The sequence below is a fragment of the Sorex fumeus genome, unplaced genomic scaffold, assembly GCF_029834395.1.
Source record: "Sorex fumeus unplaced genomic scaffold, SorFum_2.1 ptg000006l, whole genome shotgun sequence".
Taxonomy (NCBI): Eukaryota; Metazoa; Chordata; class Mammalia; order Eulipotyphla; family Soricidae; genus Sorex; species Sorex fumeus.
Window position 1 is genome coordinate 11,392,964 of NW_026606063.1, and position 20,081 is coordinate 11,413,044.

A 20,081-nucleotide genomic window follows, 5' to 3' on the forward strand; every position below is an offset into this window, starting at 1 on the left:
TGTAATTTTTTTTTCTTTTTGGGCCACACCTGGTGATGCACAGGGCTTACTCCTGGTTCTGCACTCAGGAGTTACTCCTGGCGGTGCTCAGGGGACCATAAGGGATGCTGAGAATCGAACCCAGGTCGGCCACATGCAAGGCAAACACCCTACCCACTGTGCTATCTCTCCAGCCCTCCAAAAATGTAATTTCTTACCAAAGACAGTTCTTGAGTAGTTTTCCCTAGGCCGAGTTATCCTCCATTTCGTCCCTCTAACAATTCAACTTGCAATTCTGCATTCTTTTCAGAAGTTATCCTCCATTTTCTACTCCATAAATGAAAGAAAACCAAGTCACACAGTTGGAAATCAAGTTTAGTTTTTATATGAACAGAAGTAGACCATCTAGAAATAGTTGAGTTTATTTAAATTGTGAAATAGAGAATATGAAACCGAATCTGTAGCCAGTACCAGAGAATGGACGTAAGTAACTGTTTGGTGTCTGATGAGAACAGCTTCTACACAGGATCCAGAGAGACTTACAGAAAAAGGGGCAGAGCCCGAAGATTAAGCGAATAAAACTCATGTTTCAAACAGGTTATACAAAAATTGATTTATACTCCATTTCCCTTTTTTTTGATATTTAGAAAGTGCAGATTTAACAAAAGGTAGCCATATCCTTTCTATGTACAATGCCGATCATAATTATGCAAACAAAACTGTCAGTCTGTTACCCAAAAATCCCAGTGTTTAGTTCTCAAACCTTAAGTCACTGAACTGAATAAGGATTAGAGGGTGTAAAAAAAAAAAAAACCTACCGTAGCCACATTCCAGATAAAGGAAATCAGCAAACACATTAAAATCTAACAACAACAGGTTTAAACTAAAACTTTTCAAGACGCGCCATTTCATTACTATTTTTCATGGGAAATTAGGATTATTTGGCAATGCTGCTTTTTTCCTAGTAGTAAACAGTGCTAAAGTCAAGTGAGAGGAGAAAGCCCGCAGCACTCTAGGAAGCCCCGCCATTTGGGCAGGCAGATTTGCTTTTAGGGCATGATCTGAAAAATTCATGGATGTTCATAGCAGATGCGTCCCTAAGTTGTTTCTGAGAGCCAAGAGGTCATTAAAATGCTCGCCACGGCTCCGAGAGACTTCTCAATGGAAGCTGCTGTCCTCAGCTCAGCCTCTGCTGGAAATGAATCGCGCTATTCACAATTATTCCAACAGAGGTATCATGTTAGGATGCAAGCAGCAGAGTGAATGTAACCTACACTAGCCTAATGACAAGCAAAGAAACAAAACGGGAGAAAAAAAAAAAGCGGAGAAAAAGAACAAGGTTCGAGATAGCTGGAGATTTTATCTGTACATAACAAGCCTTTTGTTGTCCTTTTTCTGAAATCCATGCCAACGCAAGTTTTCCACAGGGATATAAAGCTAGGACTTAAAATGAACATTCTCAAGAAGTTCTAATCCTCAAGGTAAAGACAACATAACACTGAAAAGTGTTCTTCAAAGGCCAAATCGCAATACGTTTGGCAAACACGTGAATCAATTGTACTCCTCCTTCTTGCTTTTTCGAAACCACCTTTACTGGGCTACCAAACTGTCGGAGGAGGAGTTCCAAATGGCGACTATGCGAATCCCGCCTAAGAGGCTCACTCCGGGACAGTGACCAGGCTAGACACCTAAGGAGAAAGACAAACCACGACACCCTCCAAACACGAGTGCATGCAATTAGTGCTTCCATTTCGTCAACTCGATGAACAGACAGGGAGAGAACAGAGGGAGGGAGAGGGCCGGAACATCAAGAATCAGCAAAGGAACCTGGGCACGGGGAGAGAAAGGCCGGGAAGACGAACTAGCTGACATCGGATAGAAAGTGCTTAGAATCAAGCTTTCAGTTCACTCAGCAGGTTAGAGCAGTGCTTCGCGTTAAACAAACTCCGAGTTTGCCCTCTCTCCGTCTTTAAATAACTCGATTCTGGGTGGTTGGGGAGGAGGAAGAAGCAAAAAAAGCAGCATGCAGGAGGACAAGACACAGGGAAAAGTGGCCAACGAGGAGAACTGGTGGCAGGATACTTCGAAATTCCAAGGCCACTTAAAAATGAGACTCAGCAAACCCAAGCTATCATTTCTGCATTACCCTTTGTCCTCAACTGAACTACTTAGAAAATTACAGCCAAGCAGACCACATACATCTTCATGGGTTATGTCTGGGTGATATGTCTCCTGCACATGCTTCCGCTGAAACAAATAAAGGGAAAAACCAAAAGTTCCTTTCCACATAAGGCACAGGACAAATTAACCCCATTTACATATTCAAGGCGAAAATGAGTGTTTTCCTGGCTTTTGTTTCGTTTGCTATCACATGTCTACAGATTATAGGGACTCAAGCACATTATCCATGACAGAAAAGTTCACTGTCGTACAAAATAAAATTGTTAATTCTAACTTTTATTCTTATACAGTTTGCGGAATAGAATTGAAATGATTGCTATCGGTCTTAGTGCTGATGAGAACTGGACTCTAATACAACGGAAATGCAGTGGGTGAACTGAGCAGGTACATTTAAAAAGGAAGTCACGGACATGATCTTTTTTCTTTACATTTTTTGTTTGGAGAAAATTATAAAGTCAGCAAGCAGTCACAGATGAAAGAACAAATAAAAGAGGTGGACTGGATAGTTAAGGTGAGGAACAAAAATATCTATTTAGAGTTAAAATGGTCAGAGCGGTTTATTTTGCAGCAAGAAGAGAATCGGGGCGGAGGCCGGCGGCTGCAGGAACAGGAACGGGAGCGCTCAGCAACATTTGCTCTTCCAGCCCGTCACTCCGCCTCCACTGCTGATATCTACATTCTCACTGTTGGGCTCTTTTACGGGGGTCTGGAACAAACAGGAGAGCAGCCCGTGAGAAACGGCAGCTTGAACCACGGAGACGCCAAGCGAACAGTCCAGACACAGCGCGTCAGAGGCGGGTCCTCGCCCCTGGGCTGTGAGGGCGGGACGCACCCCATTTCTCCGACATGTACCCCCCCCCAAAACCGCTCCTCCCCGCGCCCACTCAGGGTGTAAAGAAATGTTATCAAGCACAGGTGTCAAAACAGAGGTGGGTCACCTCCAACTTCGGAGAAGTGAAAGGGCCCTTTTACCATCTGGTTGGGTGCCTTACTCGACTAAAACTTGTATCTCTGTGACTTTGGAAGCTTGCGCCTCTGTGTATGTACAAGGGCGGGCACTACTGGCTAGGGAGAAGCTCACGGCTGGTGCGCTCTCTTCGTGTGCGGGGGTCAGGTTCAATCCTGCACCCTGTGCACCACCAGATGTGCCCAAGTACTAACACCATGAGAGGAAAAACGGGCCTGGGAGAGGCTCTTCAGGAAAAGTGACTGGGAAAAATGCAAAACTGTAGAACTCTGGTTAAGGCTGGGTAGGTGGAGTCTGAACCAGATCGTGCGCGCCAGAGGCCTGGGTTAGTTCCTGGGACCACACAGACACCAGCACGTAGAGGGAGCAAAGCCTGAGTACCGCTGGGTGTGGCCCAAACAGAAAAATAAAAACCCCAGAAGAGGAATATCTGGTGAGCTGCAGTGCAGTGGGGGAGTGCATGGTGCATATATAAGACCCCGTGTTCCATCCCTAGTACCACAAACACACATGAAGAATTATTATTTTGGGGGGTTGCACCCTAAAATGCTCAGGGGGGTCACTCCTAGTTCTGCAGTCAGGGATCACTCCTGGTGGTGCTCAGAGGACCATATGGGATGCCAGGGATGGAACCCAGGTTGGTCACATACAGGGCAAGCATCTTACTCACTGTACTATCTCTCAGCACCCCTATAAGGATTATTTTTGAATGGATCTGAGAGGAAATGTTATTAAAGCATGAATCCAGGTGAGGAGACAGATGGAAGAGGGGCTGGAGCTCCAGGTGTGACATCCAGCACACAGTCTGAACAGCTCTGAGATCCGCACAGACACCCAGGGCATAAACCCAGCCCGTCTAAAGGGTCAGCGTTGAGCTGGTGAGTTGCTGAGGTATTTCATTTTCTTCCTGGTACGATCTGATATTACGGTATCATTCTAAATCTTACATAGGGTGGGGTGGGGGCACAACAGATATTACACAGGGGACAATGCGGTGGAGGGACGGAACCCGGGCTCGATGCATGCAAAACCCACACTTACTGTTGGTGCTCTCCCCTGGTCCTACACATTCTGTTATTTTTCATTTTTTTAATTTTTGGGTCACACCCGGCGATGCACAGGGGTTACTCCTGCCTGGCTCATGCACTCAGGATACTCAGGGGTGCTCAGGGGATCATATGGGATGCTGGGAGATGAACCCGGGTCGGCCAGCCGCGTGCAAGGCAAATGCCCTACCCGCTATGCTACATACTCTTCTAAAATAAAAACGTACGTGCTATTCCAAATGAAGCCTGAACTGCATGTATTTGAAAGAGGACGCTCTCGGGACAGCTCACTTGCCTATGTGAACAAACCGAGCGTGCCTGAGGGTCAGCATGGGACTGAGAAGCACGCACAATGCTCAGTGGGCCCATGTCCCTTCCCGGAGTCAGTACCCCCCTATCTTCTCTGTTTTATTTTGGGGCACACCTGGCGGTACTCGGGGTCAGGAGCAACTCCCAGTGGTGTTTGGGGATCCTCGTGGAGGTAGGGAGCAAGCCTGGATGAAACGCACACGTCTCCAGGCCAGCCATTGCTATCACCATAAATCACTTTTGTTTGGTTCGGGGAGGTGAGGAGCCCCACCGGCTATCGTCAACTCAGCTGCCATCGAGGAGGCAGAGCTGCAGAAGGCAGGCCCCGGGCTGCTTACAAAGCCCCTTCCTCGATCTTATCTTCAGAAGCACAGAACCACCTTCTAGCAGATTCTCAGCCCGTGGCATCATGCTGATTTAACAATAGCTATAGCATGCCTGCAGTATTAAAAGCGAGGACATAACTGGGAATTTATTCCCTTAAAGTAGCCCAAGAGGAATATTTCAAAATATTAGACAATTGAGCACTGTCCAAGTTCGAAGCAGCTTGTGTAACTCAGTCTGAGATATAATTTCTACTTGAGCTTTTGAATTCACCAACTTTCCTGACCACCTAATGGAATTCTTTTCATTGTACTTAAACACAGCAAGTTTTTGGGCCACACCTTGAGGTGTTCAAGGCTTCGCCCTAGCTTTGTGCTCAGGGGACCATATGGGATGCGTGGATCGAACCTGGGTTGGCTGCACACAAAGCAAGTGCCTTAATCTCTACTATTTCTTCGGTACAAAGATTTATTATTCTAAGTCTCCCTAATTTTCTAAAAATTAATGCAATCTCTGACATAAATTCTATAGTAAAGCAACAACTCCCAAAACAAGAGATGCAGGATGCGGGGCCGACCTGAAAAATCTCAATTCAACTTCTATTTTGCAGCCACTGTGGACAGTTTGGGATTCACAAATGAAATCCAGAAACTAACCTGCCTTTACAATTAATTCCATGAGGGGTAGGAGAGCTACAGTGGGTAAGGCGTTTTCCTTGCGCGCGGCTACCCAGGTTCAATCCCTGGTACCCCATAAGGTCTCCTGAGCCTGCCAGGAGTGATCCTTGAGTGCAGAAACAGCAGCAAACCCTGTTTGCACACCCGCGTGTGACCCCAAAACAAAACAAGACAATTCATTTCCTGAAATCACAGTTTCAGCTTTAGTTATTTCCTCAAGTTGGAGTGACTTGCAAAACGGAATCTGGGAATAGACTGATTCCACTTATTCAGCACATAATTTGTACATGTCCTCTAATGGGATGCCTGAGAAATGACAATACAGAAGCACGATGACTCAGTAGCAATGACTACTTAACAGTCTTCTCATACTTAAAAACACATACGTCTGGGGGCTGGAGAAACAGGACAGCAGGCAAGGTGCTTGCGCTAGACAATGCCAACCCAGACTTGGTCCCTGAGCACAGAGCCATGAGTAAGTCCTGAGCATAGCCGGGTGTGGTCCAAAACTCAAAAACAAACCAAACAAATCTATGGACTCTGCAAAGAAAATAAAGTCTAAAAGTAGATTGAAACACCTCAGCACCAAGGACATAATGAAATGCTGTAAATGGGATATGAAACTGAGGAGTGTGTACACATATGTGTGTGCTCATAATACTGTTACACTGACTAGGGTGTAGACATTTCCAGGTAGTTCTTGTAAACCCACCCTTGAAGTTCCTTACTTCACTGTGAGGATAACTATCTGAAAACCAATCTAGCAACATCACAAACTTAACTGCTGCATATAAAGTCAGTAGTTTTTAAAAAACTATTTCAACTGTGAAGTCAATAAATGTTAAAACAGGATTTACCTTTCGGAGGATATCTTCAGCTAATGTGAGGAACGCCTTTTCGATGTTTATATTTGCTTTTGCACTAGTCTCAAAAAATCTAATACCATGCTCCCTTGCAATCTACAAGAGAAACAAAATATAAGGTTATCATGTATAATTTCCAGATTGCCAACTGGTGACTAATATTTTCTCAGAGAAAATCACTGTCCTCCCGTTGTTCATTGATTTGCTCGAGCGGGCCCAGTAACATTTTGAGACTTGTTACTGTGTTTGGCATATCGAATATGTCACGGGGAGCTTGCCATGCTCTGCTGTGCGGGCGAGATACTCTCAGTAGCTTGCCGGGCTCTCTGAGAGGGGCGGAGGAATCGAACTCAGGTCGGCCAGCTTGACCACATGCAAGGCAAACGCCCTACCTGCTGTGCTATCACTCCAGTATTTTCAGAGAAAATATTTTAATATTATCCTTAAGGCAGCATTCTGAACTACATTGTATTATAAAACAATTTTAATAGATAAAGTTCTAAGTGGTCAGGTTAGTTGAAAATAAAAGCATCTTCTCATTCTGAGCATTAGTTTTTGATATTCTGAGTTATTTTGCTCTCAGGAAGACTTCAAAGAAGCTCAATATTACTCAAGCACTATCTAATTTCTGCTTGTCACTGTCACTGATAAAGTTTGACTGTCAAACTATAGACTGTATATATCAGCAACAGATTTCTCTCATACTTACTGATATGCACCGAAAAACATCCCTTAATAAACGATGGTCTCCAACAGCATCTTAAGGTGATGTGGACACACCCCACTACCACTTCTGTGCAAACAGTCAAGCGCAATACCACCAAGACAGGGGAGCAGGCCCGTTCCCTTCAGAGATGTTTACCTGTTCTCCTTTTCCTTTAGGTACAACTCTTTTATCGTCCATATCACACTTGTTTCCTAGTAACATTCTTTCCACATCTTCATTGGCATGCTAAAATGAAATGCATGGACAATGGATTATAGCCTCATTCTCTTAAAAAACAACCGTTTTCAACAAAAGAGAAGATCTAAGCAGCAAAAGTCTGAATTTCTTTCTTTTTTTAGCTTTTTGGGTTACATCCAGCGATGCACAGGGGTTACTCCTGGCTCATGCACTCAGGAATTACTCCTGGTGGTGCTCAGCGGACCATATGGGATGCTGGGAATCGGCCATGTGCAAGGCAAACACCCTACCTGCTGTACTACTGCTCCAACCCAAGTCTGAATTTCTTGGACGTAATCTAAACCCCAACTGGATCATGATGTCATATTTATTATCCTCTGTCACTGTCCTCCCGTTGTTCATCGATTCTGCTAGAGCAGGCCCGGTAGCATCTCCATTTTGAGACTCCTTGTTACTGTGTTTGGCGTATCGAATATATCACAGGGAGCTTGCCAGGCTTTGCCGTGCGGGCGAGATACTCTCAGTAGCTTGCTGGGCTCTTCAAGAGGGGTGGAGGAATCACGGCTCTGCGGGCTGGTTGCTGGCAAGGCAACCGCAGGCGGCCCGTGGGCCCATGCCGCTGTGCTACTGCTCCAGCCCATTATCCTCTAAATACCTTAATTACAAATTCTATAAGGGCTGGGAGACAGCTCAAAGTGCTGGAGCACTTGCCTTTTCTTATGCACAGGATCGAATTCAACCCGAGACCACACAGGATAGCCCTCAGAGGACCTAAGGGCCCAGAAGCATGGCATCAGTGAGCACCAAACCACAGTCAGAGGATTGCTGGGAGTGACCCCTGGGCACCCTGAGCACTACTTCGGAGCCCGTCCCCCAAGTTAGTAAAACCATACTTCCTGATTTCAAATCTAAATTCAAAGCTACAGGAATCAAAACAGTGTGGCATAAAGACAGACCTACATAAAAAACTGAACCCAGAAATAGACTCAGATAAAATAATCAAATGATTATTAATTTTTTGGGGTCTTTAGGCCACACCCATCAGTGCTCAGGGATCACTCCTGGAGAGGACTGGGGACCCTATGAGGTGCCAGGGATTAAACCCAGATCAGCTGCATGAAAGGCAAGCACCCTACCCACTGTGCTAGCTCTCTGGCCCTACAACCTGAGCAATAAATACCCTAAGGCTTGGAACTCCCTTTTGCTTCCTAGGGAATGGGGTGGAAGTTGCTACTCCAGAAAGTGCAAGGAACATACCAAGAGGAACAAACCGTCCGATCTGAACACGAGTTTCCCATACCTTCCTCCTTTCTTGAGCCATTACCACTGTCCCTAGAGCCAAGGGCTCTACTGCTGAGCCACACAGCTACTCCCTGCAAGTGTATTCTTAATTTTACTTCTGAATTATTCACTGCCAGAATACTGGAACACAACTGACTTTTATATGACCTTGTTTCATCAACCTTAATTTTGATGGCTCGATTTTGGGGGGCTTATGCATGGCAATTCTTTGTAATTTTCTATATTCTTTTACTATTCAACCTGGGAATGCCCTTGGTTTTCCCCTTGCATAATTTAGAATCTTCAGGACTCTGTTAAACGCAATGACCAGATTAGGTACCCTTGTCATGTTCTGGATTTTAGGGGACAGATATTTATATTGCCTGTGATATTTTCATAGTTGCCCTTTAACAGGCTAAAGAAATTTTATCCTGCCTATCTGGTTTTAGTCTTGACTCATTTTTTTTTATATTCAATCACTCTTACATCCTAGCTAAATTCTTCCTGATCATAGCACATAATTCTTTAATTTTTTAAAAATTTTAAAATATTAAAAATTTAATTGTCATAAGGGTGTTCACATTAATTGATTATATTCACTAACTATTCCAACACCAATCCTAGCACCTTTACACCTTCCCACTACCATTATTTAAAGATTTCCCAGCACCAATCAAGCCTGCCTACCACGGGCAGATGCTAGATAATTTATTTTCTATTGCCTATTATGAATATCCTGAGAGGTTGGGTGCTGCTTTTGCTTCTGGTGTTCTAAAATTGTAAATGGTTGGGGCCCAGAGACATCTCTGTCAGGAGCTAATCCGTTTTAAGATTCATTTGGGAGTCTCTGGACCAAGGCCACTGATGCGCTGGGATGGCGTGACAGCCGGGACCCCAAGCAGGCAGGGAGATGGGAAGGGCTGGCCCATCTCAGCTGCTGCCAAGCACATAATTCTTTTGTCAAGATTCTGAATCAACTCAGCTTCCTGTCATTCAGTTCAAAGTTCAAATTTCTACAACAAGGTGAAAATTCAGAGTCAATGCCTTCTATGTCAGAAGAACATCATCATCTTTTTAACGGCCTGTTTTTCTGTATCTTGGTTCATGCTGGGAACCTGGCATTCTACTAAATTAGGTGTCGATAAAATGGCATATCTGGGGCCGGTGACGGGTGCCTAAGACAATACTGAGCACTCATGCAAGTCACGTTTAAGGCCCTGGGTTCAGTTCCTAGCACTACAAAACAAAAATTTTGTCTTTATCTCTATTCCTGGCACAGAGCTCTATCAAGTTTCTTTTCTCTTTTTTTGTTTTGGGGTCATACCAGTGCACAGGGCTTACTCCTGGTTCTGGTTTGTGCCGATCTTTTCTACCTACCGAGTTTACACTAATCAAGTGATTTATGACAGGGTCCATACGGCTAGTCACAAACCACAGTCAGAAGGCCAGAACTTTGTCACCCCTCCATCCCCACAGGAAGGGGGTTCCAGCATAAGTTTGATCACCAGAGGGCAATCAGTTAACTAATCGTGCCTATCTAACAGGGCCTGATAAAGCCTGGAACCTCACACAGTGAACACATCAGAAGGCTTGGAAGGTCAAGCTTCAGTCCCAAACTCCAAACCCTGCCAAGTGCATCTCTTTCAATAAACTGATTCAAATTATGGTTGGGTTTTGTTTTTAAGTCACACCTGCTGATGCCAGGGTTTACTCCTGACGGGGCTCAGAGGACCAGATGGGATGCTGGGGATCGAACCCAGGTTGGCTGCTTCCAACACAAGTGCCAGATCTGCTGTACTATCTTGCCACTTACCCAAATCATGATATATGTGTGTGTGTTGTTGTGTGTATATATATATATTTTTCTGTAACGGTGGCAGGGATCAAACCCAAGGCCACACATGTAAGTACTTTTCAATGAAGTGACAGTTACAGCCCTATAAAGCTTTGACATACAGTGTTTTTCTGAGTTCTTTGAGTCACTCTAACGAACTGTTTGACCTTAAAAGCTCACAGGAGACCACAAATTTGTAGCCAGGTTGGAAACAGGAACAGGTTTCCTGGGGAATCAGGAATTGCATTTGAAACAAAGGTAGGTCACGGAGGCCTTAAACCTGCTGAGTCTGGTTCCAGGGCTGAGGAGTCAGTGTCAAAACAGGACTGAACTGTACAAGAGCCAGCTCACAACACAGAATGGGAGAACTGGTTTTTGCTGTTGGAACATCACTGCACAATTTCTATACAAATCACACTTTCTGTACATGCTAGATGATCTACAAGAAAAGACAAAATTTGCAACTCACAACTTACCTCATCTATGTTTCTAAGCCACTTGCTGATGTTTTCGAAACTCTTCCCATTGGTGATGTCATATACTAGCATGATACCCATTGCTCCTCTGTAGTAGGAGGTTGTGATGGTGTGAAATCGCTCCTGCCCCGCTGTATCCCTGCAGTCAATAGTCAAGATTTATAATGAACAGTGTGAATATAGTCCATTTTTTTTTAATTTGGAGGGGGGAAGGAGAGGGGATGGGGGACGACGACACACGACATGACACACGAGACGGACTGGGCCAGACCCAGCAGTGCTCAGGACTTACTCCTGGTGGTGCTGGAGGAACCATACAGGGTGCCAGGGATTAAATCAAGGTTGGCTGCATGCAAGGCAAGCACTTTCCCCTCTGTCTTACTGCTCTGGCCCTGAGTTAGTACATTCTTAGATGAAGGGTCAAACGATGGATGAACAGGTTAAAACCCCCTATTCGTTATCAGGTAAAACAAAATCGCTGCTCATTTAATTTTCGATTACAAAGTATAGTTATTCCTATTACATTAAAACATTTTGTCAAAGGAAATGAATGGCCTACCTACAGTGTGCGAAAAGCCAGAAGGATGCGAAGAGCTGAGCCCTGGCAGCTGCTGCCGCTGACATCCCCCGCCCGTGATGCCCAGACCTCACAGCGAGAATCCCTGAGCCGCAACAATTTTGAAATCTCTGGTGCACTACAACCAAGTATGCAACCTCTGACCATCAAAACAACACCCTCCCCCCAAGGGGGGGGGGGGGGAGAGGAAGAGGAAAAAGACAAGACTAAAGCAGAACCCGGACATTTACACTGGTACAATCTATAGACCTTAGAGTCTGTGCATCTCTTACTTGGGTTGTGCTTGTGCAGTTTTCTGTGTTTCTGTAATTTTATCAATGTACAGATTTGTATGATCACAACAAAGCGGACGGAAAACTCATGCCACCATTTCATCTCTTCGGACACTAAGCCCTGGTCAATAATTTCGTTTCTATTTCTGTGATTTTCCTATATCTAGAATGTTCTATGAATTACTCAAGCAATGTGCAACTCTTCTATATTTTGGGGTTTGGAATTTGTTTTTTGGCTATACCTGACAGTTCTCAGGGCTTACTCCTGGCTCTGTGCTCAGGGATCACTCCTGGAGGTGCTCAAGGGTTCATCTGGTGCCTGGGATCAAACCCTGTTAGGTCACCATGTGTCAGGCAAGTGCCCAACCCATTAAGACTATTGCTCTGGTCCAGTATGTAATCTTTAAAAAAAAAAAAAGTCTTACAAAGAATTTTGTTCAACATAATGCCCTTAAGATGCATTCAAGCTGTGGCATGAAATGGTAAATACTCCTTTATTGTGCAACAGCATTTTGTGCTGCGGATATCATGGTATGTTGAATCACTCATCCCTGGGAGGAAATCTGAGCTTTTTTTCCTTTGTGACTATTTCAAATAATCGTGCTTTGAGTATGCACACAAGCATGTGTGAATGTTCAATTTCATTTTAAAGCAAACCCAGGAATAGTACTGCTGAGCCATGCGTCTTTTAAAGTTTTCATTTCTTTACTTGGAGGAGGACTGGGCCCCACCAAGTGGCTGGTGCTCAGGATGCAAATGCAGGATGGGATATGAGGCGAGTGTGCTGTCTGCAGTTCCTGAGCCATGTGTGGAATCTGGAAGAAAATGGCTCAACTTTTCCAGAAGGTTCCATGTGTCCCCCCCCCACTTCCTTTCATTGCTACTGTAATGACAGGGGTCACCCAAGCTCCGTGGTGGTGCTCAGAGATGGCTGACATGCTTGCTAGCGGTCATACATCTGGTTACAATCCCCACATCCATTCAGGTTGCAGTGCTCACCAGGAACTTCACTCCCGGACACAGTGCGCCAACACTATTTAGAAGAGAGCGCAGAGAGGAGAGCTGTGGGGACTGCACTCAGCACATGTGGGTGGCACCAGGGATGGAACTCCTGGCCTCATCCTTGCAAGGCAGATAAGCCACCCTGGGTCCTAATATTCCAGACTGGTTGCTTTTCTGTTTTCATTTGTTGAGCTTCAGTTTTCTTTTTATACAAGTCCCTTGTCAGGTATGTGTCTTGCAAATTCTCCCCCACTCTTTTTAAAAAATTGAATCACCATGAGATACAGAGTCACAAAGTTGTTCCCGATCCAGTTTCAGTCATACAATGTTCCAACACCCAACCCTTCACCAATGCATCTTTCCAGCTACCAGTACTGTCCCCAGTTTCTTTCCTAACCACAACCCGCAGCCTGCCTCTAAGTCTCTTTCTCTGTCCACCCCCATTCCCCCACCCACCCCCATCCCCGCCTTAGGCACTATAGTTGGCTTTCACTTTCTTTTTTCTTTCAGTTTTTTTTTCTCTAGACAGGATCTTTGAGGGAAAAAAATTATCTAATTTGGGGACAGAAAAGATAGTACAGCACAGGTAGGGGGTTGCTTTGCATGCAGCCAAAGATCCCCAGAAGAGCCTAGAATATGCCGTGGAGCACCCAAACGCGAGACAGGTAAGAGCACATGCTCTGGCATTCAGGTCTGATTTTCTTATCAGCACTGCCAGGAGTGATGGATCACGGACATGTGAACAGTCTCTGAACATCAGAACATCACTGGGTGTGACCCCAAAACAAAACCAAAAATTTAACTTCGCTGAATTTCAATTCACTGACTGAAAAAAATCTAGTATGAATAATTATTTTGGTGTCATGAGTCAGTCCCAAACATTTTTTCCTGTGCTTTCCTCTAAAAAGTCTTCAAAGTTTTCTATTCTAACTGAATCACTGTATCACTGTCATCCTATTGTTCATCAATTTCTTCAAGCAGGCACCAGTAACGTCTCCTTCATCCTAGCCCAGAGATTTTAGAAAGTGCCACATTCGAGGCTCTTTCAGGGTCACGGGAATGAGATCCATCACTGTTACTGGTTTTTGGCATATTGAATACGCCACAGGGAGTTTGCCAGACTCTGCCGTTCGGGCAGGATACTTTGGGTAGCCTGCCGGGTTCTCCAGAGTCAAGAACAAGATAGTAAAACGCCCAGGAGCTGGAATGGATTGAAATGGACGATATACTTTTTTTTTTTTTTTTTTTTTTTGCTTTTTGGGTCACACCTGGCGATGCCATGGGGTTACTTCTGGCAGTGCTCAGGGGACCATATGGGATGCTGGGGATCGAACCCGGGTTGGCCGCATGCAAGACAAACGCCCTACCCGCTTTTCTATCGCTCCAGCCCCTGGATGATATACTATTAATTTTAGAAAGGTACAAATTTTAAGTAGAAGGTTATGGTTCTGTTTATGGGTATCCAGTGCTTAGGCACCATTCATTGAAAATGTGGAGAAAATATGCTTTCTTCACTGACTTTGCATCTGTCAAAAACCAGAAGGCAAGGTTCAATTCACTACGTTTGGTTCTGGTTTTGGGCTGTAACTGGCAGTGCTCAAGGGACCATATGAAACAAGAGCGGACAACATGCAAGCAAGCTTCTACATCTTTCTGCCCCTCCTTTCCGGGGGTTTTATTTCTAGACTAATGACCTATGAGTCTAATTCCTCCAATACCATACAATTCCGATTACTGCAGCTAAATTTAGTTTTGAAAACAAGTAGGGAGGCTGGAGAGATAGCATAGTGGGTAGCTGACCGGGGTTCAATCCCCTGCATCCAATAAGATCTCAAGCACCACCAGGAGTGGCCCAGTCCGCCGCTCTGCAAAAAAGAGATTTCCCTTCCACAGTTGTTTTAGTTATTCTCGTTTTCCCAGGGAAGTTTTAGCACAGGGCCCAGCTAGAATGTGACTCAAGAGCACGCACATGTTTTTCAAGGCCCTGTGTTCAGTCCTCAGCACTGCACGGAGCCTTTGGCCACTACTGACTTGCCTGGTCACAGTTGGGATGCGTCCCTAAACATTTTTAAACTTATATATACCTACCAAACAGGAATAGAATTGCTAAGTAATTTAATAACAGTTTCAGAAGATGAAAGTGTCAAAATCCTAAGGAAAACCATTGTCAACCCAACATTCTTCAAGAAATCAAACTCACTTCAAAGAAGTGGCTGGAGTGATAGCACAGCGGGTAGGGTGTTTGCCTTGCATGCAGCCAACCTGGGGTGGATTCCTCTGTCCCTATCGGAGAGCCCGGCAAGCTACTGAGAGTATCCCGCCCACACAGCAGAGCCTGGCCAGCTACCCGTGGTGTATTTGATATGCCAAAAACAGTAACAACAAGTCTCACAATGGAGACATTACTGGTGCCCACTTGAGCAAATCGATGAACAATAGGAGGGCAGTGCTACAGTGCTACTACCAAAAATAATCTTCCCAAAGAAATTTTATTCGGGGGACGGTGTGTGTGGTGGTGGTGGTATTGGGGGGGGGGGCTTCAGAACTCTGGGGCTTTCAGAGCATGTCCACGGAGATCTGCAGGAGTGAGGACACAGAAGCTCTGCGCCTTTTCTCCACTCCTTGCCCTTTGCACCTCTTCCATCAGGCTGTCCCCAAGGGAGATCCTTAGTGATAAATGGAGGTCTAATGAGTAAATGCGTTTCCTGTGTTCTCTGTTCGAGTCAATTCATCCAACCTCAGGAAGAGGAAGTGAGAGCCTTTGACGGGAGGCTCCGGCCTGGAAGCATAACCTGAGCTTGAGGTGAGCGCCTCAGACCAGAAGGTCACAGGAAACGCTGGTTCTGGCCAAGCTATGAGCAGCACGGGGAGATTCAGGTTTGCGACTGGCTGCGCTGCTGGAGACGGAGCACTCGCACAACCCGACTCCGTCTCCAGGCAGAGCTGCCAAACCGCACAGAACTGAGCTGACCTTGAGGACAGCCCACTGGCGTCTGGTAACTGCCTGCTGGCATAGTGACGCCTCCACACACACTGAAACTGGGTTCAGGAATCCGCACAAATATTGATATTAAAGAGAGTGATCATATAATCATTAAGTTCAGAAGGTGTTTCTGTTATGACCCATGTCATACTATTCCCAGTATCTTCTTGGGGTGGTGGTGGGGGGGTTTGATTTAGGGCCAAAGGCAGTGGAGCTGAGGGGCTACCCAATCAGGGCTCAGGGGACAGTATCCAGGGACCATGTGGTGCCAGGGGATCAAACTTGGGACTCCCGCGTGCAAAAACACACAGTCCAGTTGTGAGTCACCTCCCCACTATCTTTGTCTCTGCCTCTTTCAAAATCTAACATCTAATGATCATTTTGTTTCCTGTGTGCCAAGTTCCAAAAGCGATCACATCTTACTAACTGGTTTTTTGGGTTTGCTTTGGGGCCACACCCGGACATGACCAGTGCTTACTACTGGCAAACTTGGGTGAACCATGTGGGATGCCTAGAACCGGACCGGGTTGGCGGCGTGCCAGGCAAACACCCTACCCACTTGTACTATTTCTCTGGCCCCTATCTTGTTTTATACATTCTCCTGACAAGTGTTGTTTTTTTAAAGTTATTTAGGCTTCTTTTTATTAATACATTTCATATTTCTTACACTTTTAAACACGGCTGCCGGGGGCTGGGAACGAGCTGGAGAGCATGCTTTGCATGCCAGAGGCTGGGCTCACTCCCAGCACCACATGATCCCCCAGTACCATGCCCCTCCCACAGCACACCAGGCTGGGCCCCAAGGAAGAAAACAACAGAACACTCAACTAGGACAGAGTCTGCCCCAGGAGAAGATCTGGCTCTGAGACTCCCATCGAACCATCCATGTCCAGGGGCCGGTCAGGAGGGATCCTGATCAGACTCAGCCCACCTGGGTGAGGCAATCTCCGATCTTCAGGCCAGAAACAGAACCTTCTGCAAACCTCCCTCACTGCTGGAGGTGAATTGATGACCCTCTGCCCAGGGCTAAACATAGCCACAGCTGTTACTCAAGCTATTTTTAGTCTTCGCACACACATAGGGGCATGCAGGTTGGAAGGCCGCAGATTGAGGAAAGTAAGCAAAAGGGGTGTTTGGCATCTGAGGAGCAGTTAAACATTGTGTATGTTCATGCGTGTTTGTCACCAGAAGCACAAGGCCTGGAAGGCTCACTTGGGTCTCCTCTACTATTAAAAAGTCATTCTTTTGTGCCTATGTCGGCTTCTTGAAAGTCTAAACAGGTGGCAACAGAATTTTCCTGACATGAAATAGGTAGACAGCTGGGAGAAGGTTGTGAGGTCCTCATTTCTTTGCCGCTGTATAAAGGGTGAAAGGGTCCCAGAAACAAAGCTTATTTCCTAAATTGTTTGTGCCACGTGGAGGGTCAGGGAAGCTGTACACTCCGGCTGCCATGGATAGTTATTTTTAGTTAAACACTGACCACACCACAATAGGCGGAGACACAGACATGCTCTGTGAGCTAAGCCCCAACTTCATTAACTCGGAGTCTCTGGTAACAACAATCAAGTTATTCCCTCCTTTGTCAATGGAACGCTCCAATTTCTCAAGCTGAGAACCAACTGTGTGTCTTCTCCACCAGTGATGTTAAACTGTGTTGATCTTCATCCAAGAAAAAAAAGTTGAAAGTATAAAATCTGGTATCTGTCCTCACAGTGTACATTCCAATGGGGTCAGAAACAAGTATAAACACAAACCCTCAAACTGTGATAAATGTTAACTTTGTAAACAGGCTGGAGTGACAGAGAAAGCAAGAAAGGGGGTAGAAGAGAGAAAAAGAATTTTTCTTTTGGAGGAAGTAATCTAGACTGAAGAAGGATGGGGTTTCTCTGCTCTAAAGAGGTAATACTTAAAGTGAGTGAGAAGTGATGTGTGATCAGATACAAACCCAAGTCCAATGAATATTGGATATCTATTTTTACTCGCCAGGCTCTGTTCTAGAGCCTATTATGTAACTATAAATCAGACAGGTGGGATTCCCCACCCTGAAAAAGTTGACATTCTTGGGGTAAAAGGGCTGGAGTGCATGCTCTGCATGCAAGAACCCTGGGTCCAACACCCAGTACTACTTAGTACCTCAAGCCCCAAGCCTGGAGTAGCTGGCTGTGAAGATAGCAGGCGTGACCCCAAAATAACAACCTCCCCTTCCTCCTCCATATACACAACCACCACCATCAGAGTGAGATGCTGGCAATAAAGACATTTCTAAATGGTTCTGTTTAAATGCTGGATACAACTGACTGAAAGAAATCATGGTGGACAGGACTAGTGCGGGCCACTTTGGGTAGTCATCACCAAACCTCTCACGGGGAACTTTCGGTTGATGTCTCAAAGAGAGAGAGCAGCGGCCGAAAGAAGTGGGAAAGTACTTGTGGGGGGAAAAAAAAACCCAAAAGCTTTTTGTGGCTACAGAGAAAGGTCAATGGCCTGGAGCACAGACTGCAAGAAGGAAGCCCAGATTATTACCACCTACCCCACTACCTCCTGGCACCCAAGCAGAGAGCTGGGAATGGTCCCTGAGCACCGGTCTACCATATTGCAATGCTTCAAAGGGGTTGCCCTAGCCCCAGCTCCTTACAACCAGCTAACAGAAAGGCAGGCAGCCTGGAAGTTATTATTGACAGGTATATAGCACTCAGGCTACTCTCCGGGAAGGAGCACCTCTCTTTGAAAATGGGGAAAGAGTGAAAGATAGTGTGCTGCAACATTTCTACAGACCTGGGATTTAAAAAGCTACATTTGCTTCTCCAAAGGTCAAATAGATTAACTTTTAGGCCTACGCACAGGTGGTCTGGCTAGAGCAAGCCCTGTGTCCTATCATGCAACAGAGCCACTAAAATTTCCTGCAAAGAAAGCGAGTAGTGACAGCTCATTTGCGCAGAGAACACTAAAACAAAACATTAGCATGCAATGAAAAACAAATTTTTAAAACTGATTACTTAATCACATAACAGAGATTTAGCATGCTGAAATAAGAATCTGGATATATTCATACAAACAAAAGATCACACAAAAATCACCGTGCTTTTCAGGAGGTAGCAAAGCATTAAATATAGAACAGTGTTTGGAATTCTAATGTATTAACACCGGAATAAAATTTTTATACTACATGTCTTCTTTAATTAAACTCTTGTCCCACAGGTGTCCAATCCAGAGCCGATCCCCAGAATGAAACAAAGCTCCCAAGCACTGCCAGGAGTAAGCAAGCTCTGAGCACTATCAGGTATGGTCCCCAAACAATAAGAGAACTGTAAAATACCTAAGAAGTAAACAATGCTAAATCAGAAACGTTATCATTTCTGTGTTATACTTGAGTTTGATAGGTACAACAAGAGTATTTTCTAGATCAATCCTTTTTTGGTTTTTTTGGGCTCCGCCTGGCAGTGCTCAGGTTACAGGGTTACTCCTGTCTCTGTGCTCAGGAATCACTTCTGGCGGGGGTTGGGGACCGTATGGGATGTTGGGGATCAAACTTGGGTCAGCCATGTGCAAGGCAAGCATAGTACCCACTGTGCTCTCTCTCCAACCCCAGATTAGTCTTGAAGGTCACACTGGAGGATTTATTTGTTGCTAAAGAGAATCATCTGAGAAAGATTGTCTTCTTAAAATACAAGTGTTATCTGCTACTGTTAACTTCTAAAAAGTTACACAGGAGCTAAAGGATAAGAGGGAAAATGTATAAAACCACAAGGTCACTTGTGAAAGAACTGAAGGCAATACAGGGCAAATAGCAGAACAAACATTTTATATATTAAATGAAGAGAAACATCTGAAAAAATATCTTGTGTACTTGTTATACGCACAATTCACCCTTGAACACTGTAGGGATGGTGCCGATTCCTGCACAACTGAAAATGCTGCATCACTGCTAACACCCCAAAACTATAAAACCTTCTAGTGACTGGAAGTCTTATAGTAAGAGTTATTTTACACTGAGCTGTGTATGTCTTAACATCACATGTCTAAAATAGAAAAAAATGGTATTAAGAAAATCATGAGCTAATGCCCAAAAGGAAAGGTGAGGAGGTGAACGGGCAGCAGGTGAAGGAAGAGGTGTTGAACACTGTATGACTTGAACCCCAATCACAAACAACTTTGTAACATGTATCTCACGGTGATTCAACTGAAAAAATTTTTCGTGAAAGAAAGAAAACCATAAGCAAAAATACATCAGTAGTTCTGCAGTGTCTCCTGGTCCCAGAATACTTAATTTATTTGTTTTAGGGCCACACTTGTAAGTGCTCAAGGATTACTCCTGGAAGGGCTCACAGAACCAGAAGGGAGTAGAGATTGAACCCAGGTTAACCGCACGTAAGACAAGAACCTTACCCAGTGTACTATCACTCTGG

The 20,081-nt window shown here is 45.0% G+C and overlaps 1 protein-coding gene across 1 annotated transcript in view; it reads right to left on the reverse strand.

The window, feature by feature from the left end:
- Positions 1-341: 341 nt before the first annotated feature.
- The window catches only part of RAB10 (RAB10, member RAS oncogene family), a 67,588-nt gene continuing 47,848 nt past the window's right edge, over positions 342-20,081 (reverse strand). Inside the window, exons 3-6 of the mRNA XM_056123798.1 lie at positions 10,842-10,980; positions 7,209-7,298; positions 6,341-6,442; positions 342-2,866 (exon numbers count right to left, since the gene is read on the reverse strand). Of these exons, the coding sequence (XP_055979773.1) occupies positions 2,783-2,866; positions 6,341-6,442; positions 7,209-7,298; positions 10,842-10,980 (415 nt within the window). The 3' untranslated portion in view covers positions 342-2,782. The remainder of the gene's footprint in view (positions 2,867-6,340; positions 6,443-7,208; positions 7,299-10,841; positions 10,981-20,081) is intronic.